We start from the raw sequence: 12,366 nt of genomic DNA on the forward strand, positions 1-12,366 counted from the left end.
CATTTAAAAAAACCAAAATCATAGCAGTTTGGTCCCAACACGTTAACATTTAGATCTTTATTCACATGCTTCATCGCTTCTTACTTCAAGAACCAAAAAGAGTTTCCAAAATTATCATTTAATTGATGTTACTACACAAAGGCCTAAAAGGAGAGTATGAAATTAAAAAAACAAAACGGAATACACAACAGGGGGGAAGAATGGGAACGGGCGAGAAAACCCCGAGCTGTACTACTTCAAATTAGAAAAGAGAAACAAAACCATCGACTATTGGACTACAGGTGGGCACAAACCCAACCCCGCGGCGCCTTCAAAGCCCGTCATCGAATCAACCCCCAAAACAAACACAGCCATGCCCTGAGGGCACGGGCAGAACGGCCAGGGCCTCACGCAGCACTCAGTCGGTGCCCAACGTCTTTGGGAAGAGGCGCTCCGTGCCCCGAGCACAAGGGATGCGGCTGCGCTCGGCCGCACGGAGGGGCAGAGCTGTGACAAGGCAGGGAACTCGGGGCTGTGTCAGGTCGTGGCAGAGCCCTCAGGGGCTGCCGGGCCTCTCCAGCACCGCCGCTACTCGGCCGCCGACGGCAGGCTGTCCTTGTCCTCTCTGTTCTCCGCCCCGCTCTCGTCGTCTTCGATTTCTCCTTCTTCGCCGCTGAATTTATCGTGAGCCCATTTGGGGCTGGTGCTCGACTTCCTGAACATGAAACGCCCTCGGCCTCGTGGGAAGGCGCCGCGGCCGCGGCCTCTGCTCACCCACTTCTCGGCGCCTTCGCCCTCGCGGTCGTCGTGCTGCGGGAGGAAACCAGGGACAGCAGTGACACAGAGCAGGGGGGCAGCGGGGAGAAGGCGACCCCGAGCTGCCCAGAGAGAAGGCAGGCAGTGAAATGGAATCTAGGCTTGGTCGTCTGAGGCGCGGGATGGAAGGGTGAGGATCTAAATGACCCCAGATCGGGGAGAGAAACAAAGGAGCTCTGCTGCTTAAAACTTCCCCTTTGTCAAAGGGCCACCCGTGGGGTGACACCCTGCTACCAGCAGGAACGAAGGAACAGCACAGAGCCACCAGGCAGGAAGCCGGAGTTCAGCGAGGGCAGAAGGGCCAAAAGCAGCACAGGCCAGCTCCTGCAACGCTGCACAAAGGCTTTGCCACTGAGAAATGGCATCTTTTAATCGAATCTAGGGGCCAATTAAAGGCAAAGCAAGCTGCCACGAGCAGAGCTCCTCAGCGGGGAGCCAGCAGCTTCCTGGTGCTCACAAGCACTGGGGCAGCCCCAGCCGTGCTGCTCAGCTGTCCCACACGTACCAGGTAGTACTTCTTGCTCTTCGGCGTGTACTCGGGATCCCAATCCTCTTCTCTGCTTCTCTTCTGGAAGTCGTTGTTGCCACCACTGTTGCTGTTGTTGTTGCCTGAAAAGTTGCCTCTGCCCCATCCTCTCCCCCTCGCTCTGAACTGCTGTAACAGCAAAACATGGAAGGAAAGTCAAACAGCTGCGATGTGGCGCTGCTTCAGAGGCACCGAGAAATGCAGCACCGCGTCCCAGCAAGCCAGGAGCGCCTGCAACCCTTCAATAACAGCTCACAGCATCTCATGGTTTTCAATCCCCACGGATGACATCACCCAGTACAGTTCATTTGGAGAGAGGTGTTTCCTGAGCACCCAAAAGCATCCAACACGCACAGACTCCTGTGTACCCAAGGCACAAAGCTCAGCCTCCCCCACTGACGTACAGCAGCTTCCAGGCTGCACTCTGCACCTTGAGCTCAGCTGCCCGGCTGCGTTCCCAACAGCCTGGTTTGTGCTGCAGGTCTGCAGGGATCACATTCTGGCTCATCCACAACCAAGGACTTGCAGGCTTCTCCATTACAGCACGCTTTAAGCGCAGCGCCTGCCTCTGACTGCCCTGCAACTGACACCCGGGCTGGGGAAGCACTTACAAAGGTCCCTCGGGCTCTTCCTCTCTCATTTGGACCTGTGAATTCCTTAGTTCCAAGTCGGGACTTGTCAAAGCCTGTGGTGCTTTCCTCCCTCTCCTCAGTCTCCTCAGGATACTCCTCTGCTTTCACTGAATGCGAGGAGCGTGAGGACGACGAGCTGGACCTGGACCTCTCACGCACCCGTCGGTGTTTCCTGTTTCAGTGATGGGAAATAAGGGTGGGGAACAGCATCTGGATTAATCGCTCTGCAGTAACCTGCTGGCTAACAAACTATTTTATCAGTGCCCCCATCGATGCGATGCTTTCCTTTTCCTGCTATGGAAAGTCACAGTTCAACATCAGCTGTGACGTGCAGATTTAGCTGAGGTCCCAGGGCTTCTCTGTCAAGATTCTGCTGCTTTTAAAGCACTGGTGCTGCCTGCTAGGAGATTAGCAGGCATCTGAGACCAACAGCCTCTCTCTCCTCTCAGTCTCCCTCCCAGGAGAAAGGCATTCATTCCCAGAGTTTCCCAGTCCCGTGGAAAAATCAAGCAAATAGAAAAGGACTGAATGAAACTTGAGGCAAAGTTACTTCAATGCTGCCACTGCCTACAACTGGAGCAAGAAGAAAAAGGGACTTACCCACTGCGACACACGGCGCCTTCCCACTTCCCATTTACCTTTACCAGTTACTTTACGTTCCAGACACAATGGCATCAAGAAGACACGCAGGGAAATCACTCACAGCACCGCAGTTTTGTCACAGGTGCACAACCACAAATGGAGGCTGACTCCAGCTCTTACAGCAGAAACACGAAATGCAGAAGGAAATGCCTGTGGGGTTTCCTACATACTTTTTCTTTGAGCCTTTGTGACTTTTCTCCGTTTTCTCAGCCGATCTTTCCCTTGAGTGACTCGAATCCCTGGACTCCACCGACTCTCTGGATTTATCACGTTTAAGATCTCTTTCCTTATGTTTTTTACGGCGCTCGATATCAAGGCGCAGGTCCACAGGGTCGTCCTTATATTTCCCTTCAGCCTACAAGGGCAGGGATGGGGAGAGTTCAGCACACCGACCTACAGCACCCCTAACTCAGCACCATTACTTTACTCCTGACTGCACAAACTCGTGGAGGGCAGGGGTTGATCTGAGTGCCATCGATGCTCCATTTTAAGGTGCGAAACGATGCACTGTCAAACTCGGTTTTTTATCTGTTGGCTTCCCATCTTTCTACATGTGTAACTTTTGCCCTGTTTAAAACAGCATTAGAACAGCCTGCTCACAGGGGAACGCTGACACTTATGGGGCACCACAGCCAGAGAGATGAGAGCATCTTGGAAACCCAATCTGTGTGTGTGTGTGGCAGGACTGTGTGTGGCTGACTTCCAGCCAGCAGTGCTGGAAGGCCTGGGGACGCTTCTTACAGGGCAGCAGCACCCAGCATGGCAGCAGGGCTCTACAAACTTAAGGAGAAGCAGCTGTTTGCCAGCTGGAGACACCTGGGGCAGCAATCATTGAGTGCTAAGAGGTGGAGGCCACTGGAAAACGCAGCGATCAGGTTGTTTATGTGGAAGAATCTCACTGGCGTGGGGCATGGAAGGTGCCAAAAATCCACCCTGCTCTAAGCAGCACCCAGCTCGTGGCCTCTGTATCTCTTAACACGGTCAGCTACACGAGCTGGTGATGCTTGCTCGAGGAATGGCTGCTAAATGCAGAGCTGGCCACAACGGTGCCTGTGGGAGAGGTGCAGCTGCATCCCCTGGGGCGCTGGGAGCTGCAGCCCTTGGGCCAGGCTCTGCTCTGGGTGCACAGCAGCAGCAGCACACTGCCAGCACTGTGACTGTGCAGTGCTGTGGTGGCCAGCTGCACACTGCCAGCAACAACACAGCCCCACAGCAGCTGCTGCTGCACTGATCAGGGACTGCACGACTCGATACGCAGCACGAACCAGATTAATCGCCTCGAATTAAATACTAAAGGATTAGTAATTCTCTAGCTGTTAAACTTTTTACTTACATGAGGTTCTACCCACTTTTTTTTTGGTTAAATAAAAATGTCAAATAACGCAGCAGTGGGAGCAGGCAGGTTTTGGTTGGGTGTTTTGGCTTTTTTTTTTTTTTGCTCTTCTGCTTTCCCCAGGCAAAGAGCTTTAATTTCTACTCTGAGAATACAACTGCTCCCAACACGGTGGATGGCAGATAAGTGACAAAATCAGCAGCAGCTCCCTTATGTGGTACAGCAAACACCTATTGGGTTTGGGAGGGCACGTCTGTTTCACGGAGGGCTGGCGAGCTGTTTGGAAACCACGTTTATAACACACTCTGCCAAGCTGATGCTCAGAGTTCAGGCCCATCAAATCCATCTCACCATCGTCCATGTCAAGCCACAAGTGTTTGGAAAAAATCGAAAACAAATATGAAACAAGTAAGGTTTCAGCAGGACTGTTCAAAATCTCTTCAATGTCAACACGCACGAAGGTGAACACACAAAGGTTAAAACCCAGAACATCGTGTTAAGCCACTTCTAAGATGGTTTACAGGCAGCACCGGGGCTTAACGAGCTGCTCAGAGCTGCTAGCACTCCATTCCCCAAGGTCTGCTCTATGACAGCAGGTGCTGAGCGTTAACTAACAGCAATCAACAGAAAGGTTGTTAGAACACCATTTATCACCCTCTTAACAGCTCATTTGGCTTAGCTCAGTATTTAGCTTTACTCTCCTCTCTTTGTCATGCACGTCTTTTTGAAAACATGGTTGGCAATATGGCATGTAGACAATTGATTTGATAATACTTACAAGCAGACACATATCACAAAAAGTCTCTTCTCTCATCATGGGCACTTGTTCCAAAAATCCTCTCATTTTTCTCAAGCTCACCTCAATTGACTTTGGGGTCATTTACCATAGTCTAACCACTTCACAAAGGTTGTTGATACATTTTTAATAAAAATTAACCCTTTGTAGTTCATTTTTAGAATTATGCCCATCCTTAAAAGAAAAACACAAACTTAAGTAGAGAGTAATTTAAACAAAAACATCACTGTTAAGTTCATGCCCAATGCACTCATTTTGTTGAATTAAACTAATCAGAGTGACAGTTCACCTTGAAGCTGGGATCTCTGGAACTTTTCGATTCCTCTTGAGAGAATCCATGTTTTCTAAAAGTACTGGGAGAAATATCTATCCTCCTGAAAGCAAAGGAAGCACAGAGGTATCAGCTCGGTTACAGGATGACAGCGGACATGAGACTCAAGATTCACTTCAAAGGAGACTCTCAGATATTCCCAAAGGTACTGAAAACTCATTTTTTCCCACTTCTGATGAAGCTACAACAGAGCATCTTAAGTTCTCTGATCCAAGAGTTCTCCTGTCGTGAAGTTATTGTTCACTAAGTATCTGTTCAAGTATCTTCCAGCTGTGGACAAAAAGACATTTCACTTTTTTCAAGCTGCTCATCCAATAACATCTAAAAGATGTCAGGAACTCAAACCACAGACCAAGGCACTGCCTCCCCTCCAGGGCATCTCTTCTGTTCCCAGATTTAAGAACTAACTTCCTTAGTCTCATCAGGGGCTGGGTGGGAGATCAGACACAACACCAAGCCACACCACGCTGCCCCCTCAGCCTGGCACAGATCCACCCATTTTCCCCTATTCTCCAGTGATTCCACAGCGACTGCAGAGCTTAAGACCTGAAACCCCCCCCCCCGCCACACCACCAACCTGTGAATTTCAGGGCTCTTTTTATTTTTAGCTGCTTCTTGTTCCATTCCTTTCTTTAGGTATTTGGTAAAGCGTTCGTTCAGCGTCATTCCTGACGATCCAAAGTGATGCTCTGTTGGAGGGTTTGAGTAAACAATGCCACAACATTAATACCACTTTTGTAAAAAGAAAGAGCTCGTCAGTCCTACAGCTTGGTCAAATCTAACAATGGTTGTCTTCCACCACCTCAAGGGAAGTTTTACAGAAGGTACAGCCAGACTCTTCTCAGAGCTACATGATAAAAGGACAAGAGAGGATTACCACAGGCTACAAGAGAAGTTCTGACCACATACAAGGAAAGCACTCCCCACCACCCCCCACCCCGAAATGAACGCGGCTGAGCACTGGAACATTTGAGCTCTACAGCACAGATTTTCAAAGTTCAACTGGATTCCAGATTCCACCCCAGCATCGTGATGCAAAGCACATGCTAGCACTGCTTCGAGCTGAGCTCGGTCTCTTAGAATCACCTCCACCCTGAATCATTCTATCACACCATCATTAGCTGCTTTTGTTGTCTACAACACATCCAGTAGAGAACAACCGTCCAAGCATTCAGCAGAGCGCATGAAAAGCACTCCATGGGCAACGCAGGGGAGCGAACCTTCGTTTGAGGACAGACTCTGACCCACCTCTGACATGATGGACAATAGTCACTATGTGTTGAGCAAACAGTTCAGAAGGGCTTCGCTGAGACTGAGCAGACTGAATATGATGAAATATGGAACGAAACTCCTGCTCTTTTTTGTTGCTGTGCACAAGGTCACGACACAGCTTGCGCTCCTGAGCCAGTATGCCGCTTGGACTGGAGAAACAAACAGGCCACACAAAACAGAACACAGGAATCAGGTTCAAGATGACCAACAGTTCAGAAGTCAGAAGCTGACTGCGTTTTTTTTTTTGTAACGTCACGCTACGAAATCACCTCAAAAAGCATTCAATAGCTTAAGCAGATTGCTTATTTCAATCCCTGAAATGCAGTGATCCAGGTTACCGTAATAATTCAGATCACCTGCTGCTCTGTAGCTGGAGGCAGCACGGACACAAACGCAGTGAAATACAAGCTCCTTCTGACACCACGGCTGGCTGCAATCCTCCGCTGCCCTTCTTAAATCCCAGGTTAACTTCTACCATCCCACACGAGCACATCAACACTTACTGGCTGCTTCTGTCCCAGCGCGCTCTCTGAAGTACACTGTACTGTCTTAAGATTTCTTGAAACAAGGCAGATGGCTGTCAATGCTTCCTAGAGTTTCGGTAATACTACGTTGAGAATAAGTGTAAGTGCTCTCCAGAGGAAATGCCATTTAAGCTGCACTGTCATTTCACTGTACCTCTAATTTGCTATTAGCAAGAAGCCACTAAGCAGCCAACTCTTTCCAGAGGCCGCTGTAACACAGAAAATGATGCAGAAGCATTGACATTCTGAAACGGCCTTACATCTAGTTGTAGAAAAAAAATCAGGGAAAGTTATTTAACCTTTGTACTGTACCTTCAGCACCTGTAAAGCGGCAACCCCTCCAACCTCCCGCCATGCAGAGGGGCCACACAAGTCCTCCAGTGCCAGAACAAATCCAAGCTTCCGTCCACAAAAACCATACATTGTGATGTGATATTTATCCTGCCTCACACCCCACACACAGGCAGAGGGGCTCCAGACCAGAAACAGGCAGCCCAAATCACCACTTCAGCAGCCCCAAACCACAGCACGACTTACCGCGCAAGATCTTCATCGAAGGAATCCATCCGAATATTGACCTGTGCCTCACGAGTGATGGAAAAGGAGGACTTGCCAGGAGCCAGCCCGTCTCCTTTGGAACCCGGCTTCTCCTTTACCTCGGAGGCTTTCCTCGGTGGGGGAGAAGAGCTTTTTTCCTGGCTTGTTTTATAAGTGGTCACCCTAAAATTCTTTTCAGGAACAAAGCCCCGGTGACCCGGCTCAGCTCTCTTGGACGCCGGCCTCTCTTCCTTTTTAGATCTCTCCGAATAGCTCTCCTCCTCCATTTCCTCAGACTTCCTCTGCTTCTCCTTCCCAGGTGGCAAGAACACCACACCTTCCCATTTGCCTTGCCTATCCTCCTCTTGACTTTTACTCGACGCCGCCACCACTTTAGACATAAATTTGGGCTCATCATCAAAATCCGAATCCTTACGGCTCTTTGCCTTTTCTTTCTTTTCCTGATCATCCGTTTCCTCCTTGCCATAATGACTCTCCTTGTGGAACTCTGGTGCCTTTGGCTTGTCAAAGTCATCTCGGAACTTGTAGCGCTTGGGCGACTGACTGCCACGGTATCCCTTCTCAGAATCTGCTTTGGATGCATAGGAATCAGATTTGGCCTTTCCGTCTGTTGATCCCTCAGAGAAATTCCCTTTCTCTTTATTTTTTTCCTTCTCCACATTTGTCACTTTCTGATCTTTGTCTTTCCCATTCTCTGTCTTCTGCTCTTCCAGATACCTGTGCAGAAAACACACATCACTGTTAATTTCCTTATTGAGAGAGGCTAACATTCCAGTGAAAAGCAGCCAGATTTCACAGAACACCAAGCTATGCTTGTACAGAGGGCCCTCAGCAGTTAGGATGTACAGCAGATTTCTCAGCTTGGACTGAGGCTTTCAGATGTCGATAAATTCAACAGGTGTACAAGAAAATGGATATGCAGAGCTGATGAAATGAGGCTTACAACAAATAACACAGCTTACCCACCGATGTATTTTAAGGAAAATAGTAACATCTTACCCAGTTGGTTTGTTTACTTACAAACCTGCTTCGGGAGAACAACACATCAAAACTTTCAAACTGGGCTGTTCTGCTTTAAACAACATACTGGAAATAAAAGGCTCAAAAGCTACTTCAAATTTGGGATGCAAGTTTCTTAGGTAAGCTAAATATTTCATGACAGACTGCAAATACAAATAAAAGCAAAAAGGTTAACAGAGGAGAATATTTACTTTGCTGGGAGAAGACAAAACACTCAGAACAATTCATCACAAGATTAATTTAAAGCATCAAGATCATGTTTTAAAGCAGTCACTAAGCAAAACCTGAGCTTTGAGGAAAGAGCAGTAAAGCCTAAGGACGTCAGTCCAGAGCTCTGGAAAACCCAAGCCAGAGATTTCTCCTTTCCTTTTTTAAAGTTCAGACATCCCTGAGAGGGAATCGATGCAAAACAGCTTAAAGAATCGACTCGAAAGCACTTAGGAATGCTCCCATCCCCTGCACTCCCCGGACCTCAGTCCAGCTGCAGACACAAGCAGTGTGTGCAGGGACTGCCTGCCCATGCACAGCAACCCATCAGAGCGCTGCCACGCAAAGGAACACGCCACTTGCCTCTTGGAGAAGGCTCCCCCACCAGGAGCCGTGGTTTCCTCCTTCTGAGATGCACCATACATGGAACTGATGGGCGTTGGACTTTTGCACACAGGGCTCTTTCTCGTTGGACTCAGACCCGACGAGCCGTGGTCAAACGGGCTCTGATGAGACCCTGCCTGAAAGGAGGTGCTGCTCTGTGAGGCAGAGCTCATCTGCGAGGGGTTGGACAGCGGGGAGCTCGACTTCTGCAACGGACTTGGCCGAGGAGAACGCCGCCTCACCACCACCGACTGCAGGGGGCTTTTTAACGCAGGGCTGCGTTCCCTCGGGCTGAGCTCAGGCGCAGCAGCTCTCGACGCCGAGCTGCTGCCGTAGGCCGACACGTCTTGCCACGGCTTTGATCCCTCAGACGCCTTGGCATCTTGAGCAGCTGCTCCTGAAAACGGCTGCTCCTTCGAATCGTCACCTTGGTTTTCTCCCGCGGCCTGAGACGCTCGGGCTTCCTTGGAAGATGACTTTTTGTCCTTCCCAGATTTACGCTTGGAAGACTCAACTCGGCTGTGGTTGGAGGAGGACCGAGAAGAAGACGACCTCCTGGAGCGATCGGATGACGACTTATCAGAATTTCTGGAGTGACTTCTAGACCTCGGGGAAGGAGACCTTCTCTTGGGGGAGCGGGAGCGCGACCTCCCCCTGCGAGGGCTGTAAGCTTGGCGGTAGTTTTGCCAGTTAGACCTGTAGTTCCCATATCCTCCTCTGTTATATTGGCCCCACGGATAGAAGCCTCGATTCCGGCCTCGGAAATAATACGGTCTCCTGTATCCTCTGTTATGACCTCTGAAATCCCGGTTCTGATAGACTCTTGGATGGTTCCTTTCCCTGTTATGAGATGGAGAATACGACCTTGAACGGGACCTAGAACTGATAAAAAAAAAAATACATCTTATTATTATTGGCACCAATTAATATTTGAAGTCTCATCTCCCACCTCCTGTCATCCTCACTTATTTTGTACCCTCCTAAAATTCTGACCGAGATGAGATACCACTCCTTTGCTAGGAAAGTCAAAGCACAACACACAAAGATGAGAGAGAAGGGCAGCACTGGAGCACACAGTGCACTGCTCTAGAGATTGAGTTCCAAAAGGCAAACCAGCTGCCACAATTCCAATGCTCCAACAGAGGGATGCAACCCCACGGCCTGACGCCACGAGGGGGCAATGCTTGGCACTCCCTCTGCTCACTTCCTCCCGATTTGAAAGCTCTGGCTATTCAGAAAGAATGGAACTGAACCCAAGACAAGTCCAAAGCCTGCAAGGGGATTGATTTAAAAGACAAAACATTAAGGGGGGGAATTGTGTCGATGTCTCTTCCACTCAAAAATTCAGAACTGCAGTTGTGTAACTGCTCAGAAGCCCCACAGTAGCTCAGGTTTCAATGCCATCTTTACAGCAAGGATTCCCCAGCTGGTGGAACAAAAACAAAACACAGTTATGCTGGAAGTCTGAGATTTTAAAATCAGAGAAAGTGCCCAGAATACTGGGCTTAAGGAGGAAGGACTTTGCAAAATGGAACTGAAGCTATTTCCACACTCCCTTCTTATGTTAAGAGACCCACACAGCTCTGTCAAACACACACTGGTCGTGTGTATCTTCTGCAGCAATTCTGCTAGCCCTGGCCAGCTAACACATTCTGCTTCAGCTCTAGAACACCCACTGCTATGCAACAGTTAAAGCCATAAAGAAAGCAAGAACCTTCAGGCAGACTGACGCAGCAACAGAACTTAGAAACACAGCTGGTCTCCAGAAGGAAGAGCAGAATAATTGCTGTGACCCACGCTGCACAACCCAATGGATCCCTATGCCAACAGACCACAGACTCACCTCAGCAAACATCCCAGCACCACGCCAGAAGATTTGTCTGCACCAACACCCTCCATACTGATCTTTACTTAATGTTCTTTACAAAGCAGTAGATTCAGCAGCAGTACGAAGGAAACAACCATGCTGGCAAAAGCTGCCTTTGTTTTCAGCCACCACAGCTCCCTCACAGCTAGGCAGATCATCCCAAATGACACCGAGTTTTCCAGCATTCCCTCTGCAAAGAACTTGGTCTGATGGAAATCTCCGCCTCTGGCCGAGTTTTGTCATGCCCCCTCTCTCCAACTGCATGTTTGGTTCACTCTGCATTTTCAGAATCTCTAATTGTTAACAGTTGCAAGTGTTTACAAACTACTGGCTTCAGAAATGGTACTCCTTTAAGGTTACTGAAAAAGCAGCTGAACCCCATTATCCCCAGCCCAACGACAATCTCTTTGCCAGATATAAAACACTCAGCTGAAAGGAAAGGAAAAGGCAGCCATCCTGACAGCCGAGGAAGAACGGGCCTTCAGCTGGCCTGACAGAAGCAGTTCAGGGGGGCAAAAACAACTACATGAATATATACTATTCATGTATACTATAATATAATGTATACTATAATATAATACTATATGAATATTATTGATTTCTCAAAGCTATCTGCAACAAAATGAGCTTTCTCTACCTCACACATCCAGAAGTTGTGCTTTTGTTAACTGACTGCTGTATGCTGAGATGAAGGGCAGGGAAACAAACCAAAAAAAATTTGCCCCCATCTTTCCTAGTTGTGCCTATTAACTGACATGGAGACTCGACTGCATTTTTAAGACAGAAAAAGCATGCAACATGTGCAAAAGCCTCTCAAGTCTGGGATCAATTATATCAAAAGCTTAGAAAAATAAACTTGATATGTTTAACAACACAAAGGAGCATGTTTTGCTATGAATCTTCCCTGCTCTGACCACAGAACAGCTGGCCTGGGGAGGAGCTGAGGACCACTCACCAGGAACTGGCTGGGCATGGTCAGCAGGTGGTGAGCGATTTCACTCTGCACCACTTGCTCTATATATATATAATAAACACGTATATATGAAATACATATTTTTAATCATCAATATTATTTTCCCTTCCTCTTCCATCCCATTAAACTGTCTTTAATCTCAACCCACAGTTTCACCTTCCCCAGTTCTCCCCCTCCCCACCACTGCAGTGCTGAGCTGCCTGCAGGTTAAAGCACAACACGTCCAGGTTGGCAGGAAGCACCCAAAGATGCAGGACACCATCCGTCCTAACAGGTAACCCCAGGCTTCCATGGGAAAGAAGCAAAGCACCTGAGCAGGAGAGAGGAAAACCAGGCACACCCACAGACCAGAGGGCTGCACACACTCACCTGAGCCTGCGTTTCCTCGAGCGTGAAACAGAGCGAGAACGGGAACGGGATTTGGAGAAGGAACGCGAGCGTGACCTCGACCCGGATCTCGAACGAGAAGAACGAGATCCAGATTTGGATTTGTTGGTTTTAGACAT

At 48.7% G+C, this 12,366-nt stretch overlaps 1 protein-coding gene across 2 annotated transcripts; it reads right to left on the reverse strand.

The window, feature by feature from the left end:
• Positions 1–270: 270 nt before the first annotated feature.
• On the reverse strand, positions 271–12,366 carry THRAP3 (thyroid hormone receptor associated protein 3; the record flags this gene model as incomplete). 2 transcript variants are annotated; one of them, XM_079545955.1, is made up of 10 exons in its annotated part: positions 271–789; positions 1,301–1,447; positions 1,933–2,125; positions 2,766–2,950; positions 5,014–5,098; positions 5,633–5,744; positions 6,304–6,476; positions 7,389–8,126; positions 8,991–9,902; positions 12,230–12,366. In XM_079545955.1, the coding sequence occupies 10 exons, from the start codon at positions 12,364–12,366 to the stop codon at positions 568–570; spliced, it is 2,904 nt and encodes a 967-aa protein (XP_079402081.1). In that variant the 3' UTR covers positions 271–567. The 2 variants fall into 2 exon arrangements, with proteins under 2 accessions (XP_079402081.1, XP_079402080.1); XM_079545954.1 differs by having other exon boundaries at positions 1,301–1,450.

The sequence above is a fragment of the Tetrao urogallus genome (genome assembly GCF_951394365.1).
Source record: "Tetrao urogallus genome assembly, chromosome: 23".
In the NCBI taxonomy this organism is placed as follows: domain Eukaryota; kingdom Metazoa; phylum Chordata; class Aves; order Galliformes; family Phasianidae; genus Tetrao; species Tetrao urogallus.